The sequence below is a fragment of the Poeciliopsis prolifica genome, unplaced genomic scaffold (genome assembly GCF_027474105.1).
Source record: "Poeciliopsis prolifica strain line A6 unplaced genomic scaffold, Auburn_PproV2 SCAFFOLD015, whole genome shotgun sequence".
In the NCBI taxonomy this organism is placed as follows: Eukaryota; Metazoa; Chordata; class Actinopteri; order Cyprinodontiformes; family Poeciliidae; genus Poeciliopsis; species Poeciliopsis prolifica.
The window spans coordinates 1,447,592-1,473,228 of record NW_026562390.1 but is presented as its reverse complement, the minus strand read 5'-3'; the positions used below and the strand labels follow the sequence as shown (position 1 = coordinate 1,473,228).

The 25,637-nt window shown below is 39.3% G+C and overlaps 1 protein-coding gene across 1 annotated transcript; it reads right to left on the bottom strand.

Moving 5' to 3' along the window:
• Positions 1 to 856: 856 nt before the first annotated feature.
• Positions 857 to 25,239, bottom strand: niban2a (niban apoptosis regulator 2a). Its single transcript, XM_055040254.1, has 14 exons — positions 25,078 to 25,239; positions 18,608 to 18,738; positions 15,747 to 15,875; positions 15,560 to 15,665; positions 14,358 to 14,525; positions 8,828 to 8,943; positions 6,918 to 7,022; positions 6,687 to 6,849; positions 5,157 to 5,344; positions 4,895 to 5,050; positions 3,659 to 3,772; positions 3,464 to 3,571; positions 3,275 to 3,386; positions 857 to 2,457 (listed from the first exon to the last, which is right to left on the bottom strand). The coding sequence occupies exons 1-14, from the start codon at positions 25,130 to 25,132 to the stop codon at positions 1,604 to 1,606; spliced, it is 2,505 nt and encodes an 834-aa protein (XP_054896229.1). The 5' UTR covers positions 25,133 to 25,239; the 3' UTR covers positions 857 to 1,603.
• Positions 25,240 to 25,637: the final 398 nt, after the last annotated feature.

Genomic DNA, 25,637 nt, shown 5'->3' with positions numbered 1-25,637 from the left:
AGTGTAGAGATTCAATAAAAGGCAAAGAGAGCAGTAATTAAACAAAACCTTGCAAAAAATACATACATTTTACATTTGAGATACAACATGAAACATCTGTTTGTAAATCTGGTGTACCCAGAACTAAAGTTGCACAGTTTTAGCTACACTCTGTTCAAATTCTTTAAAAAAAAATTAATCAGTTAATCCAAACAATCAGATTAAACCTGTTTCCACTCAGCTCTTTCCAGCTGAAAGAACTGAGCTTTTCACATGTTAGAAGTATTTTTAGCTGCAGATGCAGCCTTTGGTACAAAACGTCAACTGAAGAAATACTTTCTTGCATCCTTTAATGTATTTATAATATTGTATGAAAGATTTTATGTGGTTACATGACAAATCTGCAGAATGTTTCAACTTTTTTTTTATCTGATTAACAATTATTAATCAAACTAACTGATTAATTGTGAGTTGCAATTATTAAATGCCTTTTTAGTGCCCATCTCCAAAGTGGCCAGTATAAAAGTGACTGGAGTAATGATTTGACAATTAAAAAAATAATTTAAATGTAATTTTAATGAAGATATTCTGGCTTGTTACTTAATAGCTTCATTGTGGAGATAAAGAAACTAGAGAAAATTGAATTGGACTGTCAACCCTAACCTGGTCTGCTGAAAGACTCATTTCAGTTAAATATTTACTTTGTACTGTATGAAATGTGGCTGGATGATATTTCGGTTAATTAAGATTAAAATGAGTTTTATAAATTGTTTTGATAGTTTAGTATATAGAACATTATTGGCCTTCAGACAAACTGGTTCCCAAATTACATATAATTCATGCAATCAGTGCTAATTAAGTTTTATCTCTTGAGAAATATACAAAACTACAAACCTTTATTTAAATAACTGATAGGGTAGCTTACAGTTAATCACCACTATGATCCCGTTAATGAGTGAATGAAATCAGCTTTACAACACCATGACAGCTTAACAACCCCTATGAGATTATAAAAATATTAAACAAAAACATTAAATAAAAACAAAACATATTTAACTCAATGTACTGACTATAAACACGTTCATGTATTTAAAACAGATATTGCTGATTACCTTAGAAGATCAATAATTGTTTTGAAATATAAAGGAAATACAGGAGGTTCTCAGCTGTGGCTGTAGCGCCCCCTGCTGGTCAGATACACATATTTACAGTCAAATGAAGCAAGCTGATTAAAACAAGGCGGTAAAATGTTTGCAGATGATGAATTTAACTTGAGTGAAGTTGACAAAATTGGTGAGTTTGTGTCATTTTAAATGTTGATAAAAAAGTTAGTCTTGGGTAACGTGGAGTGGCCTGATTGACCTTTAAACTTCCAATAATATCTTCAAAAGTAGCACAAATAAATATTTTTGATGCACAATCTGGTTAATTGATACCAATTTTGTTAGAGTTGTAGCAAGTGGGAGGAGCCAAACTTCACTCAGGGATGAATTTAGCGTTCTTTACATCTAACATTACGTTACTTCTAATCATTTAACAAAGATTTCTTCTTTGTTTAAATGTCTGACAAACACATTAATAAATAAATTTATATTCTCATCGTGTTTTGGGTTTTTACAGTTTTCTATGCTAGCAGCAGTTCCACGTCCACTGGGTCGGCAGTTTGGTCCGGACCATTGGTGATCGTTTCGGTCTCAGCCTCGTTGGTCGGGGACTGGAAGCCGCTGTCGTCGTTACGTGAGCCGCAGTCCTTCGCTAGCGGCTGAGACTCCGAGTCGGAGGCTTCTGTCGTGTGTTCGCTCGCTTCCTGTTCGCTCGCTTCCTGTTCGCTCGCCTGTTCGCTGTCCTCTTCCTGCACCGCCATCTCCATCTGCTCGATGGCTCTCTGGATGGCCGCTTCATCCTGCAGCTCCTTCTGCTTCCTGCTGCCTACCAGCTCCTCCATGATGGACTTGGACTTGCTGATGCTGTCGCTCACGATGGTGGTGACGTGGGTCACTTCCTCCTGCACTCCGTCCTCCAAGGTGATGGTGCCGTTGGTGGTCTCCGTCCCGGTGGTGGTGTCCTCCTTTGGACCCGGCAGAACCACCTCCACCACCGGGTTGATCAGGTCTCTGATTTGGTTCACGCTGTCGGGAGACTTCGGGTCCTCGGACGGACCCGGGTTCTCCTCGATTTCCCCCATGTCGTCCTCCGCAACGTCCCCGTCCTCCTCGGGAATGAGTTCCACCCCTGGGACCTCGAGGCAGGACTCGTAAGAGATGGGCAGCCCCTCCATCTGGATCATGGAGACCACCTGCTTACGTCTGCCTCTGAATCCCTTTTCTTTGCCGCCGTCTGAACCGTCGGATCCGAACTTGGCATCCCAGTCCACCTGCGGTGTTTCTTCCAGAAGGTGCAGGTTGGGGTCGCTGTTGGTCAGAACGATGCTGTCTCTGTACAGGTTGTGTCTTCGCTGCACCGCCGCCTCCTTCACCGCTGGACAAACACAAATAAGACACAAAGTCATTCATCTTCACACGGTTCCTACAGTTTTCATTTCAAATTTCAGAAAAGGCGTCCGCACATCTGCCTGTCACAATAACACAGATTCCTGGACAATAAATTGTCCCAGAAATTATTGCGATACTTTGTTGAATCTATCATCAGGTAATGCATTAATAATGTTATTATAATGCAAAGAAAAATTAAGAAAAATGCTTTTCTAAATAAATATTAATAATTAGAATAGAAATTAGGCAATATAACTCACACTACCCCTATTTGTCCCAGAAGTTATTGCAATAAACAATAATGTTTTTTTTAGTTTTTCAGTAATATAATGGTTATGGCATAATAATGAAATAATACATTCATTTAATTTCTAATAAACATTTTTAAGCGAAACTGGAAGACATTTTAAATATTTAAACAACAATAAACATAAAAAACATCAAATAGATTATGAGGTTGACAGAAAATGTGAAAATATCAATATGTAATTATGTGTTATTGGAAGACACATTCAAATCATAAATACCAACTATAAACTAAAAATACAAACATTAAAACAAGCATTATTTTTTCACTTCGCCTGGTGGGAGCAAATAAAGCCTGGTGGCCTGCCAGGCTTAAAATGCACAGTGGCTAACTGATCCTTACAAAATTAAAGTCTTAATTTCATTATTATGCCATTTTCAATATATTTACTTGAAAATGGTCTCCAAACGTTATAGTTTATCACAAGTCCTGATAAAATTGTCTTTGTTTGGAGTGAAGCAACAGGACAGATTTTTTTTGTTTTTTTCGTTCTCACCCATCATGATGTCCTTGGAGACGGACTGCAGGACGACCTCCTCGTACATGTTCTCCACCAGCAGGAAGCGGGACAAGTCCTCAAAGATCAGCTCCTGGAAGCGAGGCAGCTCCTGCAGAGAGCATCACAACTTTTAACACATCAAACCGACATCTGACAGGAGCGTGGCAGAGCCGCTGCGTTACTGACTGGTGTGCAGGTCGGGGCGAGCTGCTGCAGCATGTAGGGGATGATGATCTGCAGCAGAGCCTCTCTGAAGAACTTCTTCCGCACCGTGCTGCTGTCGTAGTCGTATTTCTGGCAGGAACACAAACAGAGTCGACTGTTTTCATTCTGCCCGTTAAAAATAAATCCGATTTAAACGCAGCTCTGCGGCTGGTTCACCTTGATAACTCTGTCCTGACACTTCTGGATGGTTTTACAGAGGTCGTCCTCGCCCTGCGCCTCCAGCGCCTGGTGGAGCAGCTGCTCAAACGTGAACACCGCGTTGTCCATTTGCTGCCCAAACAAGCAAATACAAAACGTTTTCACACATGAAACTCCATCGTGAATTAATGCAGAAGTTTAAATATCAAACCTGGAAAAACCAAAGACTGCAAACAAGGAAGAGACGGACGGAGAACTGCAGCTCTATAACATGAAATATCACAAACCAAAGCGCGTCCTGCAACCAGAATGCTGCACTTTTAATATTATTTGAATTTTAATGGAAGTAAATCATATTAAAATTTATTTAAATAACATTTACAGCTGGTTGGATCAACCTCCCGTGCCCTTAACGCAATCTTCATGTTCATTTATTTATTTATTGTCTTTTAAAAGTTGAAAATCTAAAGATTTAGTAGGAATATTGTCATGGCAACATTCATTATATCTTGCAGCCCTAGAAATTAATGGATCAGTTGGTGGATAAAAATCTGGGATTAAAATCTGTAAAAAAAATAAAATCATGCCTGGAAAATACTTGAGCTTCATGACAATATTTTTCTGCTATGGACTGTAAGAGTAACTATAGATAAAATATTTTAAAAATTGGCCACGCAGGAGTGAATTTCCACCAAAAACAAATCCTCTTAATTATTCAAAACCTCTGATCCCGGCAATAAAATTATACTCCCTTGATATTACCAGGCCATTCTATTGAATATAGAAGAGATTATGCTAAAATGAGTAATAAGAGAACGCACTTCTCTCCACGCACACGTATAAGCGATTCATTTTACATAAATACAAGAAAAAGCTTAGAAATGTTCCTTTGTCAAAAAGTTGTTACAAATTAAAAATTTCCCTAATTAAAGCCATGAATTTACAATACTAAAACAAGAATATCATCTGACCCTGTACAGTTAGAAAATTATAAAACAAAAACAAAAAATGTCAATCTGGTAAATGTAGATTCCAAAATTTTCACCGAACTTCATATTTTGATCAATCTGATGATGTAATGTTTAAATATTAAATTATTAATTTGATCTTTTACTCAGTACTTGAGTGGACTTTATACCAAATACCTTTTGTAATTTTTGGGCTCTGCCCACCTCTGGTTATTGGTTCATAATCACAGGAAGTGTGATGCGTGTAAAAGGCCAGCAGGTGGCAGCAGAGTTGCGCATGTCTCACCTCCCTCATGAGGATCTGGGCTCTGCTGACAAACACGTTGGGGCTGGAGACGTCGAACCTCTGCTGCAGCCCCTCCAGGTTCAGCTGCTGCATCTGCTGGTAGCCGCTCTGCATCTTCACCGGGTGGAAGGCCAGCATGGACAGGCGCTCCAGTTGCTGCAGCACAACCAAAAACACACACAATGACCTTAGCCGTGACCTGAGGCGTAGCCTCAGACACTCCCTGGTTAGCAATCTAAAGCCGCCGCGTTCCTCCGCTCACCTCTCCCAGGTTGTCTTTGCCGCTGCCGTTGAGCGAGTTCTTGCTGATCTCCACCACCTCCTTGAAGAAAGTGTCCCTGATCTCGGCGAAGCCGCGGCTGGTGGGCTCCATCAGGGCGTCCAGGATGGAGCTCAGGTACGGCTGGATGCTGCTGCGCAGGATCTGCTCGGCTTTCGGCATCACCACGGCTGGAGGTCAGCGACAAAACACCGGAAGAAGAGTCAGAACGCCTGTGGGTTTCTCTCAGGAACACGTGTCACACTCTTCTGAAGAATTTAGACTGAATGTTCAACATGTGGCTGGAATGCAGACCTTCCACTCTGCCTTTATAAGAAGAGCTGCATGTTTGAGATGATGAGACGATGTCAGGATCAGTGGCTCATTTGAAAGTGTAAAAGTTCACAGTGATGACGGAAAACGCATAACAAAAAGGGGACGACTGAGGAACTTTAAAAGAAGTAAGGGATAAAAATTAGAAAAACAAATGGAGGACGTGAGGAAAGAAATGCATAATGAAAGTGAAATGTAAAGATGTTTGGATGTGGACTAAAAATGTAATTATTATTCACTTCTGATGAATATCAGAGATAAAAAGCGAAAAAATGTGATTCTACACCAACAGTTTCCCAAATGTCAAATCAACATCTTGGTCTGAGAAGAAATTTAAATAACCTGTTTGCATTACCTCATCTCATTCAAATGTTGTGTTTTATAGGTTTAGTTCATCATGCCAATAAAATTCCCATAAAAGGAGAAGCTGCTGAGCTGCTTTACTCCTTAACTTGCAATGGTGACATGATAATGACATCACCATGAAACTCATTTTCTTTATATTTTGAAAAAACAGGAAGCTTGCTCTCGATGCGTCATGTTAGACCAATGAGAACAACCGGAGGTAAAAACTAGAGCCTAAAATAAGAGATGATTCATAAAATAAACCAGATGAAAACTGAGCTTCTCTAAATGTTTTCAATCAGACTGCGGCCATGACGGTCATCAGAGCGATTAGTAAAACATTGAAATCATATCAGTAAGCCTTAAAGATGCAGTATGTAGCTTTTATAAAACATATATTTTTTAAACATTTGTTGAAACTAACTATATTAACACTTTAATGTGACAGATAATCTGTGTCCAATCAGAGCCAGGAGGCGGGTCTTACTGCTGTCAGTCATCCTATGCAACGACCCTCTTGCTTCCTGCTGGGCTGCAGCTAGCATCAGTGCTGAGGCTAGTTAGCATAGCCAAAACTAATGGTAGAGAAACAGTAACAGTAAGCTGTTACTTGTCATTCAAAGGATGATTGGCAGCGTTAAGCCCCGCCTCCTGGCTTTGCTTGGTTGTTTTTGGAGCATTTCTTCAGACGCCAGTAGTGGCTCATGGAAAAGGGGGAGGGGGTTGATGTTTTCACAGATGATATTTTACTGTCTGAACATGGTGATGGTTTAACAGAAATGTGAAAAACTTTCATTTATAAAAGTTTCATACTGCAGCTTTAAACCAGCGTTAGTAACTTCTAACTCCAACCACCTCTGATCTTGCCGATGACATGTTCTTTGGTTGTGACGAGCATGTCCATGTCGCCACGCAGTCTGACGTCCAGCGAAGGCTTCTGGGCCTCACAGGCGTCCACCAGGGCGGCGTACTGGTCTCTTGTCTGGGTCAGAACCTGCCGGTACACGGCGTCAGAGATCTGAAGAGCAGGGAGACGGTCAGAGAGACTGAATGGACCGAGAACGTGTCGGTGGGACAGACACTCACCAACATCCACTTCCTCTGTCTGTCCTGCAGCTTCCCCTTGAGCCGAGGGCCAATCGCATTTCTGAGCTCAGGCTGGAGCGTCTCCAGAACCAGGTTAGCTAGGATCTGGAAAACAGAACCCGGTTGTCACAGAGACAAACATTTCAGTATGCAACGACCAACGAAATGCCGAGAACTAAATCTGATGAACGGACAGACAGATGAACGGATGGATTGAATTTAATACATTAGTGTTAGCATTTGGCTTACATTAGCATGTTGCTAAGTAATACCGGCTAACTAGACCTAGCTGAAGATGTTAGCTTTCAGAAATGAAGCTTGGAGTAAACTTTTTAAAAAAAATCAAAACCTCATCTGAATGTAGATCTGATTGAACTGAAATTAAGTTTTTTTGTAAAGTACCTCGTTATAAACTGAATTAAAAATGAGCCATCGCTCTTTGGTAGTGCGTTTTGGTAGTGTTGGCTTTTGTCACAGCCAATCAGGGAAAACACAGATGTTTAAAAACAGCACTCCCTCCTTCCTGTGTGGCTGCCTGGCCGCTTTTGGGAGGCTGATTTACGGAGGACACATCGACCTCGGCACCAACATGGAGGCTTAACTGTTTACTGAGACTGAGCGGCTGGACAGACTCCACTGTTACCGCCTGTTTACCTAAAAGCTTGTTGGTCTGGAACATGAAACTTATCAGTCTGTACAATATTGTGAATTTAGTCCAAGAGTCACAAACTTTAAAAAATTACCTTTGTACATTTTTTGGTTTTTTAAATATTTGTAGTTTTTTCTTTTCATTTTAAATGTATATTTTTCTCTTTTTTAATATATTTGTATATATATTTTTTTATTTTTATAAATGTATATTAAATATATTTTTACATTTCAAAAAGGACAAAAACAATCTTTGAAGAATACATATATTATTTTGTAAAAGTATATAATTTTTAAAAATACTTTTTCTTAAATACATTTTTTTTTCAAGAATTTTTGTCTTTAAAAAAAGAAAAAAATATGTTATATTAAGAAATTATTTTTCTTCACATAATTTGTGTGTACACATATATTTATAATGGAGAAATATATTGACATATTTAAGAAAAGTTTTTTAAAGGAAAATTTTTTTCTAAAACTTAGGAAAAAAGAATTCTTAAAATACTTCTACACATAAATAAACATGTAAAGCAGCAGACTGCAGGCTAGGTATCTAAGGCATTAGCTTTATAAAAACCAAAATGAAGTCACACTCGTATTATAATCTAATTTTAACATATCTATATTGCATAGAAGCTGATTGCTGCAGACTTTCTTTTGCATTTCTTTCGTCACACCTAAATATTCCATAGCAAGCATATTTCATGCAGCTGCTGCTTTCCTGCTGCAGGAACGCGGAAAAATATGTTGCTGCTTGTTTTCAGTTCTGCCCTGAAGGACGTGGCAGTTTCAGGATTACTGGAACTATTCAGGCTTTGTGTTTATTTTTATAGCTGTCCTTCACACTGTGAAAGGGCTGAAGTAGAAATATTAACATCAAATTTAACTCCTGACCTGCTAATTATGAACACATTAATGTGGGGGTCGTGTAGATGATGCTGTGTTCAGGAAACAGGGCGGAAGATTTGAATAATTGAAGTGCAAAAAGCACAAAGCTTCAGCAGAAGCAGAAAGCAAATTATTTAGAGATGATCATCAGAAATGTTTATGAAAGCTCCAGGAGGAAAGCTCGCCGCTAAAAGCAGCGCTGCACGTCTCTCATCACCTCGACTCTTCCTGAGAAATACTTTCTCTGTGTTTAACACGTCGCCAGGGTAACAGCCCTCCCTTCAATTAGGGCGTGGCTCGTTAAAATATGCAGAGGCTCCCGCTGAGTTTAAGTTGCAAACGTGTTCGAGACGTGAATAATTTAAGGTCCTGACCTGAGGCGGCGACCCGCACATCATCTCCCAGGTGCCGTAGTGACCTTTGACCTGCCTGTAGCGCCTCACAGAATCGGTGAAGGCCGGAGTCTGGACCGTGTTTTCCTCTGACAGACCTGGACAGAAATAAAGACAAATTTTAAAAAAATATAGAAAATAGCTAGATAATTACGCTAATGATGAAAAAATAAGTTAATGAATACAATAATCAAAAAAACTTAAAAAATTTATTAATGCAGAAAAATTTAAAACATAAAATGTAGTTGAAAAGAATTGAATCAAGTGCTTTTATATTAAAAGTATTTTTATTCTGTAAAAATAAAATAAAATATAACAATTATATTAATCGGTAGTTTAAATAATACAAAATGGTATTTGGACTTTTTTTCAAATTTAAACATTAACTCCAAAGTTACAAAAAAATGTATTTAATAAAATTAAACTTTGCAACGAGTAAAAAAAAAATAAAAATTATTTGTTATGTTTGGATTTATTTTGTTTCCCTGCCAACTAAGTCACAGCTGCTGCTCGGTGCATCAGAGATGCTCCCTCTGATGCACCGTCACACACGTCTGTGAGCCCTGAAAACAGGAAGATGTTGACCCGCCGGTTGCTATAGCAGCCCTCCAGGTTCCCCCCCCCCACACACACACACACACACAAAACGTCAGGTCGGTTTGAGGAAGTTCGCTCTCACGAAAACAGAACCGAGCTTCTGATTCTGGTTCCGTCCCAGATGTGTTTCTCCAGTTGATGCTAAACATGAACAGCAGCCATGAGTTTCTGAATGGGAGCCGCTGGAAGCTGCAGGTTGCATGAGAAGCTGCAGCTTCCTGCTCTCCAGTTGGATGCTGAGTTGGACAGGAAGCCACAGTGGTGATTTGCTTGTTGAAAGCCCTAACACACACAAACACACACACACACACACACCCCCCCACACACACACACACACACACACACCCCGTGAATGCCTGTCAAGCCGCTGACGAGTGTGTGACTAAGAGGCGGCTCACAAAGACAGGAAGTTACCCAGAACTCTGGACGAGGAGGGGAACCAGACAGGAAGTTCTGCCGGGCTTTGGGCTCCATGTTCTCTGGATAAATGGCCACAGCACTCAAACACACACCTCACCAGACTGGTCAGCATCACTGGGACCAGTCCGGTCAGAAACAGAAACTTTTCTGTGTTCAGATTAAATGCAGCGAAGGGAGAAGCTTAGAAATGCTCGGCTTGCTGGATCAACCTGCTGACATTCCTGAGGCTTCAGGCGCATTTCAGACATGCGACTGATTCAGAAGAGAACAGTGCTTTACAAAGTTCAACATACTGGATGCTTTTACTGTTTTTATTCAAATATATAAATATATCAACTGTTTCACTGCAGTCGCTCTGAAGCAACACAGCAAAGTCACCATTTACTGCTTGTATTATTTGTATTTTTTATTGGCTTTTAAAAATAATTTCTGCCTTTTAATTTTTAAACTATCAGTTCTATTTGAAAATCATTTTATGTTCATTTATTTTGGCCCAATTCTGATCTTTTCATACAAGAAGATCCAGGTTTTTTTGTTCCATACGAGGAAATAAATCTGATACAAGTCAGACAAACAATCTGCAGTCAGAAAACTTTATTTTTTAAAGTTAGATATGTGTCATAATTCTGCACCAGAATACGCCTGGGACCAGGCTGAGAAAACAAATAATTAGAAGAATAAAACGATGCTAAAAAGTTGTAATAAGTCATATTACAGTTTAGTGATAAGTCTAGATATCACAATAATAAAGTTGTAATTTTATTAGAGACCTCCTCTGATTATCTTCTGATTTCATCGTTTAACACGTCAGCATCAAATTATCCCCAGTAGCACAACTTTGAAATAATTAAACTATCAAAATCTGACATTATTGATTCAATCAAAGCTTTTTTTTCTCTTAACTTTGTCTTTATGATCTCAATATTTATGACTTAAGTGTCATAAATATTGAGATTAATCAATTATAATTAATTTTCCAGAACTCTTGACGAATTGTAATTAATCTGAAACATAATTATTTTTGACTGGATCAGTTTTGACCCTTTAAAAACCCATTAAATCTTAATTTTATGCATTTTTCCAGGAGCTCTCCATGTTTTATCCTGTCAGGCCTGTAAAAATCTAAACATTTTCCAGCATCAAGCTCAGTTCAGATTACAGCTGTGCTGCTGCTGTGTGTGTGTGTTTTATTAATAGAACATGTGGCAGCACTTACCACGGTGGTTTTATTTAAGGCATTTCCCTTTCTGCCCGCCTCACCAACACTCAGCCGGTTCTCTCTTTCCTCTCTGACCTCACAAAACGTTTTTCTCTTTGCTCCCGCCTTTAAAATAAAATCCGCTCTAATTTAAGAACGTCTTTCTTCAACACTTCACAAAGCGACACGCATGAGTGCGATTTCCCCGTATGGTCGCAGTGAATGGAAGCAGGAACCCACAGGACAGTAAACACCCACGGAAACACACCATCGGCCACAGACATCACAACCGCCGAGCAGCTTTAGGTCCCCGCCAGCCTGCCGGCCGCCTGACGGCCTGGGAGTGAATTTAAGACGTTCTGGAAGCTAACACACACACACACAACCAGGCAAAGTTTCACATCGTAAAGCAACGTGCAAAGAGCAAGTTAAGACGTAAAACTGCCCTTTAATTAATCCTAACAAATTCTGCTGGACGATAAATAGTCCCTGAAGTTATTGACATAAAAAATAATGTTGTTTTGAGACCATTTTCAGGTAAAATGGCATCTCAAAGATCAATAAACTTTAGATTCTAATAAACATGTGACAGTAGAACTGGGAGGATCTAAATATCCAAAATAAATAATGTTAATAACTGCTGTCATGAACTGCCTTTTGGTATGGAATGACTTTTAATGCAAAGTTTCAGTAAAAGCATCAGCTTTGCATTAGTCCATAAATAATGACACTTTTAAAGAAAGGTTGCTCCAAAACTTGCAGTGAAAGTGACATTGCAGTAGATTTTTAAGCCGTTCAGTGATTTATAAGCAGGTAACAGTATTTTAAAGTCTATTCTCTGAGCTACAGGCAGTGGAAGGACTTTAGGATTGGTGCGATGTTGATCCGTCTTCCTGGTTTTAGTCAGAACTCCAGCAGCAGCGTTGATTATTTTTTAGGCAGACTTTGAAGACCCTATTGAAGTAATTAATGACACTGGATGAGTTTCTCTAGATCTCGCTGAGACATTAGTCCTCTAATCCTGGAGATGTTCTTCAGGTGATGAAAGGCCGACTTTGTAACTGTCTTCATGTTGCTCTTAAGGTTCAGGTCAGATTTCAGCCTAGTTATCTGTCTTCTGACACAACATCATCTTGATTAGTTCAAGGGGGTCAGAGATGGAGCTTTCCAAGTGAATAAAGTCACTTCCTGTTCTGAGGGGGCGGGGCTTAGATGATGTCAGACCATGATGACATAGGATTGTCAGGCATCCAACCAGGATCACTCCTGCCAAGTTTGGTATGAGTGACTCTGCGACCGTCTCCAGCTGTGATACTGACTCTAGATAGTTTTAGTCGGACCTTCCTGCTGAGCGGATGATTAACTCAACGATTTGCAAATCATCTTGTTAAGGTGATGCAAAGCAGCCGGTCGCTCTATCCAGGATGAAACAAAGAAAGCTTTAGCCAATTCAAATGAGCCCTCGGTTTGTCTGAGTCAACATTTAACTTATGGTTTCTCCATCAGAGTCGGCTGAACAGAAAAAGTCTTTATACTCCAGATAGGTATTGAGAATAATTGATAAAAACCAAAAAATAAATAATTCTCTGCAATGTTTCACATTCCTATTATTTTTTTCACTGACACGGAATCACTGGAGATAAATGTTGAATATGAAGCAACGAGAATCAACAAACCAAACTGGTTCTGATGAAACCTGACGGTTCTCATGTTGGAGACGGAGAATAAATGGTCAAAACCTCCAGATTTCAAACATCCACTTCTATCTCAGATGACCTGTTACGGTCTGGAAGGAAAAATTACCATTTGTTTTAATTTATGGATTTATAAAGAACATTAAAAGCACTTAATGATGCAGGCTTAACGCTTAAAAAGAAATAGAAAGTTTAAAAAGGAATGTGCTAAGGACAACATTTAAAGCAACGTTGTCACAGCTTCTGTTTTATCAATTAAAGTGAAAGCACTGGTTTAATAAATCAGTGCTTTCACTTTAATTGTAGTGCTGTTGCTGCTTTGGTTCAGTAAAAACACAAACCGTCTGTCCCAGCCATCCACATCTACTCAAGCAGAAAGGGTTTGATTTTGTAAATATGTTGCAACATAAACATTACATCACACCTGCTTTTCCACCTGACCGAAATCAAACAAGTCCATTCCTGTAAATGTTGGCCTGCGTTTCTTCATCAATGAATCTGTGAGAGTTCACATGTTCCTCATTTATCCTGCTCGTCACCATTCCTCAAAATCAACCGCGCTGAAATTCAGAAACGTGACCCTCGTTGCCAAGAAGGCAGGCGATGAGTGCGCCGCCGACCCAAGATCTGCGAGGCATGAGGCGGGGCGTGACAACACAACAAACAAGGTGGCTGCAACTTCCTGCTGCGTCTCTGTGTCTCTAAACAATGAGGTGTGAGTCATGTCACTGCAAGAAGAGACGGCTCAGCAGCAGCTCCCCACCCTGATGAAGGAAAACTTCAGGTTTCCTCCTCTGCTAATATTTCTAAATGCATTTGAAGAATGACAAGACTTTGAAGAACGACATTTTATTCCCAACGCTACGTTCACACAGCAGCATTTGATGTTGATGCTGAGTTTTCTGTTTTGTTGCTGAAATCCAATTTATTCTGCGTAATTATTTGAACTCAAGTTTCCGGACCGCAGTAATTTTTTATGTAGCCCTACAGATTCTAGACTAACCACCAACCAAGCTTAAATATGATCTTATCGATCAAATCAATGCAGGTTTTATCCATTTACTGACAGATTATATTAATCAGTTTTTCCATTTTCTTGAGATTTATTGTGGAAATTCTTTCGAAATCAACAAATTCCCACATTTTTTGCGCTAATAATTGGACATTTATTGCAGATTTTTCTCAAAAATTGTCCAAAACTTTCCTACTTGTACTGAACAGCTGCCTCAACTTTAATTGATGTCAGATTATAATCCATGTTCTATACAGTGAGTAACATAAAGGTTGATTTACCCCATTTAAAGATGACAAACGGTGCTCAGGGATTGGCTGCTCGACAAACACCAACCAATAGTGTCAAGTGGCTTTGTGCCAAAATATTTCAGCTTCCTAAGTTGCATTTCTTTTGACTGTTCTACATTAGCGCTACGTAAACCTCTAGAAATAGACACATTTTCCACAAACACTGAACTGTAAAAATTCTCACAAAAAGTAGAAGGAAGGCTTGGATTGTTTTTGGTGCTCAATTAAAAGACAAAGTGTTTGTTTTCTAAAGTGAACCTGTAATTTAAGGTACCAGCTGTGCATGTGATGATGTCATTACCGTTGTTGCTGTGTCTGACGCAGTCCTGCAGCACGGCGTGCCACTTCTGCTGCTCCTTCTCCGTCACCACGCAGAAGAAGTAGTGGCGGGCGTACGGGTGCCACAGGATCAGTGGGAACTGGGTGGCACACTTGATGAAGGGAGCGTTACTCGGTTTGGCCTTGATTTCTGAAACGGGGAACAGAACGAGTCATTTGACGTAGTTCAGACAGAAAGTATTTCAGAAAAGGTTGAAGATGGTACTGTGGTCAATGTTTTGGTATGCTAAATGCTAGCCTAATTAGCCTTAAACAGGAAAATCAGAATGGATCTGATTTTTATTAAACTCTGTAGAAACAAAAAATAATTACCTGAAGGCCTTGTACACACGTAGCTGAATCTAAAAATAATGTAAATGTGATTGCACACGGAAATCAGAAAACCTGCAATCCACATGAACTCTCATAAATCTGCCCTGAGCTTTGGTTTAAACACGCCAGGCCCATAGGGGGCAGTGTAGCACAAAGCCAAACCTGCGTCAGCCAATCAGATTGCTTCAAAAATGCTTTATTATTACTATTCAGTCACATTTTTTCTTGCCTTTTATCAACTCTCTTTCATTTAATGTTTACTGGTCAGTAAGATGCACTTCATTCAGTATTGTAAAGATGATAGAATAACTTATTTTATCACATTTGACTGATGGCTAATGTTAAAGCAGCGAGATAAATGTGGGTAACCATGGCAACAAGTCAGCATCTAAAGGCCGGCGTCCTCTGTGTTTGCAAATAATCCCTCTGTCATGTAACCGCTGTGAGACAATTGAGCGTTTTATTTTTTAACTCCCACAAGCTGTAGGAGTTTTATAACTGTCAAAAACAACTGACATTTCTCTACAAATGGTTATTTTCAAGAGTTTTAGTGATTTAAGTCCTGTTTGTGAAGTAACTGCAGGACAAGTTGTAAACATTAGTTCTGCAGAAGCCAATGCTAACACGCTAACATCAGATTGCTTCAACCCATCTAACACCAAACCAAAGTTTTCGCAAATTGGTTTTTTAATTTTTGTTTGGATGAAACGCCAAAATGTTTAAAAATCAAATTGTTATCCCAACCATCCAGGAAAACTTACTACGTTACTTAACAAATAGGAAAGAACCGTTTTCCCATGGATTGTTGTGAGAAATGATGAGACTGCAGCTGTGTTTTGGATGGTTCCCCACCTGGCAGGCTGCTGGTGAGCAGCTCCATGTACTCCTCCATGGAGGTCAGGGCCTTGTACCCGGCACAGTTAATGGAAACCTTGGGATGCAGCGTTCGGTCGTAGGCCTGCGAAGCAAACACGGGTCACAAACCGATGCTGGTTCAGATCCTCAGAACCAGCATCAGTTCACTCCGACGTCCGCTCACCGCTTTGCTCTCGTAGAGGTCGACGGAGTAGCTGTTTGGGATGAAGACGAAACGGTTCCTCCACTTCCGGTTCTCCTCCAGGTACTGGAACAAACTCCCGGAGAAAATGGTGTGACCCGCCAGAGGGTCCTGGAAGAACCACAGGCCTTTCGTTAATCCTGTGAAGACGTTCCTGACGTATTTCTGACACGTTTTAGATTTATTTCATTCCCACGAGTCTTAAAACCTGAACAAGAATTTCCAAACAGTGATGGGAGGAGAGTTTTACCTCCAGGTGTTTACAGAAGGACGTGCAACACCCTGGTTTGTTTACAGAGTTCCTGTATGGGATCAAATAACTCACTCAAACGCAAGAAAAGTTTGAGATTTACTTTTATGTTTTCTAAAAATTTATCAATTAATAATCAAAGAAGTGTTTCAGATAATGCAGGCCAGCATTAATCTAATGGGTTCATTAGTTAGGATTTTATTTCATTGCACCATATTCTGAGGATTTCCATCAAATTCAATTTGATGAAGAAAAACGTAACAAAATGGAAGATTTTTGGTGTATATGAGCAGCTGCCTGCATCTGCTCATGTGTGAAATGTGCTCTAGTTTCCCTCCAGTGATGGTGGAAAAGCTCAACAGCTTTAGCTTCATTCATTAAAGATGCACAAAAATAAGCTAGAAACATTAATAACATCCTGGATCGACTCATCCCTGCATTTTATGGAATGAACAAACTGTGATCCCTTCAAAATAAAGTCAGAAATCTTGCACCATTTAAAAACATAAAAAAATTTATTTGACTTTGTAAATAATTTAATTCAAGCAGTTTATTTAAATACAGTCGCCTTCTGATCTAATTATATTCACCTTATTAGACTTAGAATTAGTTTAACTGCTACTTTAAACAATCAGCCATCAGATTTATGCATCTACAAAACTTTGTGTAAGTCAGCAGAGTTTCACTTCTTTACTTATATTATTTAATGGTATGACGTTGAGATATTTTGGCTTCATTCATAAAAGATGCGTTAATGTTATATTTATCTTTAAATGCGAGTGACTTTACTTATTGTAGCGTGTAACCGCTGTGAGAGAATCAGGCGTTTTGTTTTTATCTTCATTTTTCTTTTTAAATATCTTCTGCAAAGTTGGAACTTTGAGTTTTAGAAACATCAAAATCAACCAAAATTCCTTTGCAAATAAATATTTTCAGGATTTTAAGTGATTTAAATCACACTTCAATATGAAATAGCTTTGAAACACTGAAACCGTAAAGGGTTAATTGTTAACATCATCTACGCTGACGCTAAGAACGCTATGCCAAAACTCTTTAGCTCTTTAGCTAATAATGCTAATGCTAAAGAGCTAGCATCAAATTATTTGAGAGTACAACCCTGGAGCAACAATTTAATTCTGACATTATTCTTCTCTACTGTCTGTTTTTTATTTCTTGTTTGAAAAAAAGTTATTTGAAAAAAGAAAAAGAGAAAACCCAGCAGCCATTCACTTCAAAATAAAAGCATGAGTATAAGCGTCTACTGAAATTAAGTTGACTACCAAAACTTCAACACAGATGTTGATTTTTATTCATCTGAAAGTTTACAAGACAGTCAAGTAAATTAGTGCTTTAGGATTAATTTAGGGGAAGCTAAGTGCTAAATAGTTTCAGAATTAGCTAAGTTATCAGTTGGCTCTGAAATTCGTGTTGGTCTGATTTTAAGGAGGTGGTTTTTGTTCTCAGATCTTAAAGCTTCAGGAATGACTCAGTCTGAACAGAGCAAATAAAAAAAATACTGGAAGTTAAAAGATTAAAACATAATAGAGGGAGCGGCGCGTCTGTTAGCTTGATTAGTTTTCTGAATGAAGCAGCAACGGGAGGATCAGGAAGGAGAGACGTCTGTCTCATCATCAGCGGAGATTATTTACCTAATGAGTAAAAACGCAAAACGCCCTGGGCTGTTTAGGTTCCTGGGGTTAAAGGTTAAGGTTAACAAATGTGAAGCTAATTTGGCAGAAAAAATAAACTATTTTTAACTTAGGCACAAACTATGTTGTTTTATTAGGGTTTTATGTGCTAAACCAACTTTAGAATAGAATTCAACTTTATTGTCATTGCACTGTCACATGTACAAAGCAACGAAGTGCTTAAGGAAGTGGAAATTATACATCATATAAATAAATAATATAAAATAGAAAGAAATAGATTAATATAAATAATTTGATTTTGAGGATTTTCAACCAGTTTTCTTAATTTAAAGATGGAAATCTCCAGCCGTTCTTCTGAATGATGATCTGTGACCAGCAATTTTCAAATTCTTACCTTAATTTAGATGGAGACTTTGACTAGGCCATTCATTTGCTTTGGTGTCCAAAATGTGGTTGAGGGGCCATTTGTGACCCCTGGATTCATTTAGCAAACTGCCGTTCAAGAACGGCATAAATTTTGCTCTCAACATGTTTAACATTTATTTTAGTATTTATATTTTTTAAATGTCTTGCATAAGACATTTTTTTCTTTAACTGTTTTTGTTCTATTTCTATTTAATAAGTTGTGCCATAAACATCCATCAAATCTTTACTCCTAGCAAATACAGCAAAGCAACATTCATATTTTTGTTGCAGAAATTTAAGTAATAGAGAAAATAATGAACTTAAGTAGTTGTAAACATTAAGGCAAACGTAAAAAAATTACTGCTGTGCAGCTAAAATAGGAAGATTTCACTAATATTTTTGTGTGTTTAATTGGGCGAAAACAATAAAACTTTGACCTTACATTCTTCTTGAGGATTTTGTTGAAGAAAAGTCATTAATTGAAGCTGAAATGTAACTTTCAGCTCTGTGTTGTCGACGTTTGGGGCGATGAAACTTGCCTTTCGGTGCAGCAGCTGCGACTGCGCGCCGCCGCCTCCTTCTATCTCGAAGCGGACGACGTTGAAGAGGGCGACGGCGTACTGCTTCTCGTACAGATCGCCAAACTGCCTCATCACGTCTCCGGTCCGAGCTGCAGGAGAAAAAACACCATCATTTTATTTTTTTTAATCCACGGTTTGTACAAATTTGCACCTTTCAAAGTGAAAAATGAAGAGACTGTTTCCAAAAGTAGTGAGTGTAGCTGGTTTATTATAAATGCAGAACCACAAATCAATCATTTTTCAGTTGGAACATAATTTGTAAATTATTTAGCTCTTTTAACGTTTTCATTGCAACCAGCCTGCTAAATAATCTCAGCTGAAATGCTAACGTCATCCTTTCAAAGTAAATTTTATCCAATTAGTCAGAACAGTATTTTGGGAAACAAGTGGGAAGCCTCTAATTCAGATCTTTCTTTTTTTAGCAGCTGTAACTAAATGAACCTTTGACTTCCACATCCACTAAAAAGAGCCCAGATTGTATCAACTTGGAGGCAGTTGTGTAGCATCCCAATAAAACCGTCTCAAGAACCTTCTGCAGAGGACAAATCACGTGTTTTAGTGCTGTAAACAAGCGAGACGTGGACTCTGGTCTGTTTATGGAAGCATGGGGACAGGAAGGAGGGAGCAGAGCAGGAAGGAAGACGCTGACAGGACAGGATAGACATGGAGGGAGTGTGTAGGAGACGGGGGACAGGGATTAAAAAACAGCAGGGACGAAATGGGAGGACGAGTCTGAGGATGGGCCGAGTCAGAACCCGGTGAAGAAACGGCAAACGCAGCAAGAGACAACAAGTTTCTGATAACTGGCATCAGTATGGAGGAATCGCTTTAATTCAGTCACATTCAATCGTTCTTGAGCTTAAAGCATCTTCTTTAAAATCACAACACTATAACTCAATTGGATTAGGTCCATAAGACTTCATTTTGTGGTCTTTCAGCAGTTATATAATTTGGAACAGGACTTTCTGGTAGAGACCAAAATTTGTGGTTCCATCAATGTAATGAAGCAAGAAAGCAGCCCCACATCACCACACCACCACCACTTTGTCTGACTGTTGGTTTCCACAACGTTATGCTTGTTTTCATCCCAAACATTTCAGAAAACTTTACTTGGATTCATACCAGCCCTGTTTAGTCCACTTTAATCCAACTCCAGTTCGTTTGCATTTAAGTTAATTCATTTAGGGAGTTAAGAATGCAGAATCTAACTCTGCGATTGGTCTCTGGGAACTCGTTTCAAATCCATGTGTGAACACCAAGAGGACCTCAGACAACTCCAGGAAGTGGACTGCAGCGCAGCACATTCTGACCACATACAATCAAAACAAGTGTGCAAGTGCTAACAGGAGAAATGGCTTGTGGTCTTATACAAGACGAATCCTACAACTGCTAAAATCTGATGGCACTCAATTTTAAAGTTCATGAAAAAGGAAGTTGTGACTCTTATTGTTGACTCATGTCCACTGACTGTAACTGAGGAACTCTGTGGTTCTTTACAGGATATTTTGGATTCTTCAGGAATCTTCTGGATGAGTCGCCGCTGTTCTCTTGGTGTAACTTTTGTTCCTTCTCCATTGTCAGGTCTCACCCTACCCTCTTGCTGGTCAGTCTCTGGTTCGGTTCTAGCCAAGTTGGGTGTGTCTCCATTGGCATTGTCTTCGTCACTGATTGGGCAGGAGTCTGGGTGACCTACGATCCACACAGAGACTGATGATGTCACTTTGCGTGGGTACACATGGGTGGTCAGTTTCTCCAAAGTCTCTCAGCAGACTTGTTCATTGTGGGTTGTCCAGTCCAGTTGACGATGTATGCCCTCTTCCGAGTTGCAGTTCTCCATTTTGCCTCATCACAGATCCCACAGGCCAATCAACAAATTCAGTCTGCTGCCAGTCAAATCACTTGTGCCCTTTCATGCCTCTGATGAAAAGGGTTTCTGGTTGGCTAGCCATTCCTGGAAAAGCTTGCCTCTGTTTTATGTTTCCCTATTTGTGAATAGTGATGGTTTAAGAAGGGTTGAGCTTACTTTTTCCTCTCCGCCTGGTCGGTTTGGACAGCTTTACCCAAACCAGTTGGTTGAATTCCCATAATGGATCAATGAACTCTGAAGCTCTCTAAACTCTAAACTCATCAGCCGGACGATGATCCAAAACACACCAACAAGTTCAATTATCAAGACGTTTTTCTCTTTAAATGTCTGTTGGGATATTTGTGATAGTCCAAAGATAGTCTTCTTTTTCTTCTTCTTCTTCTCTATTTTGTTCTCTTGAGTCTAAATGCTCTGCTTGCCTCATTGAAACCAAAATAAAAAATGATGACTCAACGGTTTGGCACATCAAGCCCCTCCCATCTGCATTCTGATCTCCAAACGTAGCAGATCTCTGTTGGATGTTTGCTTTCATGCTCTTCATACCAACTGCGTTTTGCAGCAGGTAAGTGTTGGTCACTGCGGTTGGCTCTATGATTATGCACCAAGTTGGTACTTTCCACCAGACGTCCTGCAGGGCCAAAGTCAACAGACTGGAATGCTTTAAATAGTTGACTGGAGATTGGAAAGCGAAAAAATAAACCAAAACACTCTGTCTAATGTGTTTGACCTGAAGCACCTGCCTGGTCTGATGTAAGGAGGTTTCCCTCGTTGAACCTTGAATTTCTCTACAGGACAAAAGAAATGTACTGTCTTGAAATGTGAAGGACTGCTGAGTAAGGCTGATTCAAACTGTTTTTACCAGGAAATCTGATTTATTCTCTGAGGTCAGGAAACAGGTGGCCTATCTTATGTAATCCTGTTGTGTTTTTCATTGCAGCAGGGAGGTGGGGGGTCTTATTCAGACAGACTGGAGAAAAGACACACAGCTTTTAGACCGCGGGAATCTGGAAAAATTCCCATTTATCTCACTTTTTCTGCAGATTCAGATGATTCCTTTTCCAGTTGAGCTTTTCCTGGTGATCCCAGTTACACCAGCAGGTTGTTGACACAATGTGGTCAGTCACTGTTAAAGATTTGCTTAACTCTGTTTATCTTTTGTGCTGCGATCGTGTAGCATTTGCATGCAACAGAGGGACAATGCTGTGCAAAAGTCTTGAATTGTCCCTTGTGCTGTATCCTACCTGGGCAATAAGTTGTCCCAATAATTATTGCGATAAATAATATTGTTGTTTGAGATCAGTTACAAGTAAAATTTTGATAATGGCCGTCTCAAAGACCAGTAAACCTTCACATCTGAAACTGGAAGATATTTTAAATATCCAACATGAAGTGGAAACAAACATCACTTACAACTGAAACCACAAATAAAATGGGTCATAAAATCTCTATAAAAAAATTTCCCTTCAAAGAATATAAATGGAATAAAAATGATTGAGCTCATTTCAATTTATCATGCACCTACTCCTTGTAGTTTTTACATTTTGTCACAATTCAGTATTTCAGAACCAACTTTTTTTGCAACTAAAGCAGCAAATCTTGTTAGAAATGTCTCTGCTGTCTTTGGATTTGGGTGTAGACTTTGACTAGGCAACACTAACACATGAATATGCTTTGAGTTAAACTCCTGGATTGCCACAGTCTGGCAACTTTTGCATGCATCTCTGCTCCGTCAAAGCTGGATTAAATGAGCGATCAACATCCCGATGTTTGCTAAACCTGCTGAAGAGATAATTCAACGTTTAGATTCAGGTGTGTCGGAGCAAGAATGCATCGGAAACTTTCAGGATGGTGGAGAACTGGAGATGTACACTGCTGATCTGGCTGGACTTGCATCCAGAGAAAAATCTGATATTTTTTCTGATCAGTAAAAGCTGCCAACACTCTTCAGTGTGGAAGCTGTTAAGGTTAGCAATTCTTCGGATCAGAGAGAGAAAATAAGCACTAATTAAAAGGAAATTTTATTTAATACAGCATGTCAAAATCTGATTTCACTTCAGATTGCGAATAAGCGAGAGAGAGCAAGACTTTCAGCAGGAAACAGTAAGGCTAAATGACTGAGATTTCAGCTTCAGTCCTGGAAAATGCTGCATTTGGAAACCTTAGCAGAGTTGAGGTAAAGATTTATGTCGAATTGATAAATCTAAGAAATGCATTGGTGAACGTAAAATTAAATCTTCAGAAGCAGAGAATTTGATTAATCTACCCTAATTCCATCTCTTTTCTTCCTTCATATTTCTTTTGGACACCAAATCATCAGAGCAATGACTTTAAAAGAAAAGCAGTCTGGTTGTAAGTGACGACCTGAGACTTTTGCACAGCTCCACGCAAACAAACCCAAACCGCCACTACAAAGTCGGACCAGGACGTGTAATAACAGACGGGAACCCAGGCGTTCTCCTGTGGCTTTCAGAGGTTTGACGCGAGTCGCCGAGGAAGATGAGCAGGTAGAGGCGGCGCTGAGGAAGGGCGCGGCGCGAAGCGGCCAGACGAACCGGGACGTGTCGCTACCTGCTGCACCGCGTTCTGATCCGCTGCTCCCCTCATCTGCTCTGGAAACGACGCCAGCTCTTTACTGGAACGTTCAAACAACTTCCAACAACTTCCAAGGTCATTTTCAAACTTTTTCCAGAACCTTTCTGGAGATAAAAACAAAACAAACTAAATCTATTCACTATCATTGATTACTGTTATTGATAATATATTGTTATATTAATCCACGGTCCATAGTGAGGATGAAGGGAACTAAAATATATATAAATTTTATGTTATTAAATGTGCCTGACTGCAGCAAAATACTAAAAAAACGAAAAATTTAATTTTCAAAAATAAAATAAAATAATGCAATAACAGAATATACAAAGAAAATCACAAAAAACTTTCTTGCTAAATTTTCTGATATTTAGTAAACAAAAGTAATTTCAGTGTTTCCAACTAACCTAAAACAGAAACGTTATCTCAGATTTAACATCAGACTGAGAGAAAAAAATATGAAAATATCTGTTTAAATTTTTAATCAAACGTTAAACTTTATTACAAAACTTTGCTGTTTGAATATCAGGACCTTCAAGGACTTTCCAAACCTTGAAAACACCTTGAAAATTCAAGCATTTTCAAAGTAAGTTTCCAAACTTTAGATACAAACAACAAACACTAAAAAAAAAGCCCATTATTTATTAGTTATTAATGATGTTAACCTACATTCCACCACAAGAGCAAAATGAACTAAAATAAAAACCACAGCCTGATGCTGCCACTGCCTTGTCCAAACATATTTACATTTGTCCGGTCTGATGTTTTGTTGTTGGCCTATAAAAGCAGCTTCTGAAGATTTAATTTATTTTAATAGTCGTCTTTTTATTCTTCATTTTTAGCCATTGTGAAGGTTAATCTAGTCCCCGTTTTATCAGATTTTCCGTTTTGACTGTCGATCTAATTTATAAAATTATTCTAAGCATGAAACTGAAAATTTCCACTTTTTTAAACGCATCATCAAATACCACATTTTAGGATTTGACTCAGCAGTATTTTCTCTGTTCTTTATTCTTTGCATGTGAATTGATTGTACGCGATACATTGACACTAACATCGGTATCAGCCGATATTTGTAATTTCTTGACACATTGATCAATAAAACTGGGTCCATATGAGCAACTGATAGTTATTTTTAACTCCATTTGTTTCTGGTCTTTTTTTAAGTAGTGAAATGTATATAACATTGGTAAATATTGGTTATCAGTCTTAATAGCAACATCGATATCGGATATCGATCCATCGATATCGATGCATCGTTGAACTCAAAATTAACTATTTTTCCCATCCAGAGATGATTTTCTGTCTATTTTTTTATTAAACAGCTGCTGCCTCATTAGACAGGGAGCTGCAGAGTGTTTTTGAGAAACAATTTTTGAGTTTAGCCTTGACTGAACTTTGACTAGACCATCTGAAAACATGATCTAAGGAGGTTTTCCTGCTGGATGGTGAACCTCCAACAGGTTTCCTTCCATTTTGCCTCATGAAATCCCAATGAAAACATTTAAACTTGTATGAAAGTATTTAACTCAGCTGCATGCAGGCGCTGAATCTCTTTGAACAAAGAGGCCCTTCCCTTTTTTCCTTTTCTCAACTTCACCAGAAAGCATTTCATTTGTCGCTTCACAAAAAGCAACAACAAACAAGAAGAGAGTCTGCAGTTCAACAATCTTCAGATTCCTGCTTTCCAGCAGCAGCAGGGAAACAACCAACAATTAAAACATGCAGTAAAGGAGCAGAACCCTGATGTAAAATCCCTCTGATTGGGTTTGTTTCCATGCTCTGCTGGAACATTTCTCAGTGGGAGGCAGATCAGTCCCAAACTTAGACAAACATACCCCCCGCCTCTGCTGGAAACCTGCTTATTATCTCCGTTTTAAGAGTCATTTGAACTCTAAAAATGGAGAAAAGTGCTCCGATTTGGTGCGTTGTAGCCTAAAAAGGAAAAGCAAAGTGGATAAATCGGTGTAACCTGTAATCATCTCCCGCCTGCTCTCGTCCAGGTGAGAGGAAACCACGTCCCCCATGGCGACAGTGTTTCCCAGCGGTGCTAACTCCCAGGTTAAACCTCCAAGACTCCGGCGCTCTGCAGGGAATCTGCTGCTGCGGCTTCCCTCCTGTTTGGCTCCAGAAAACCCCGAGAGGGAGGAAGACGAGGAGGAGGAGGAGGTGAACACTGCTCCCTTTCACAGAGAGGCAGCAGGACACACCCTCTGGGAGTCATCACTGGTCCAACGTGTTCAGTCGGCCGGGCCAAAGGTGTGGCCTGGAGTCTGTGTTTACTTGTTTTGTGTTTTTGGAAACATTTTATATTTTTACTGGTTTTACAGCTTCACTCATTAGCGTCATGATGAGACGTTTCAGCTCTGGTTTTAGGCTGTAACATTTTGTTAATGTGGTGCTGAAGTTTCCCTTTGTGTGCTTAGATAAACAGAAAGCATACCTGCTGATGAAAACGGGTTTCTGCTGCCCCCTTGTGGCCGCGTTCAGAACTACAGTTTAAAATCTACTAAGAGTTTCTAATATTTTGGC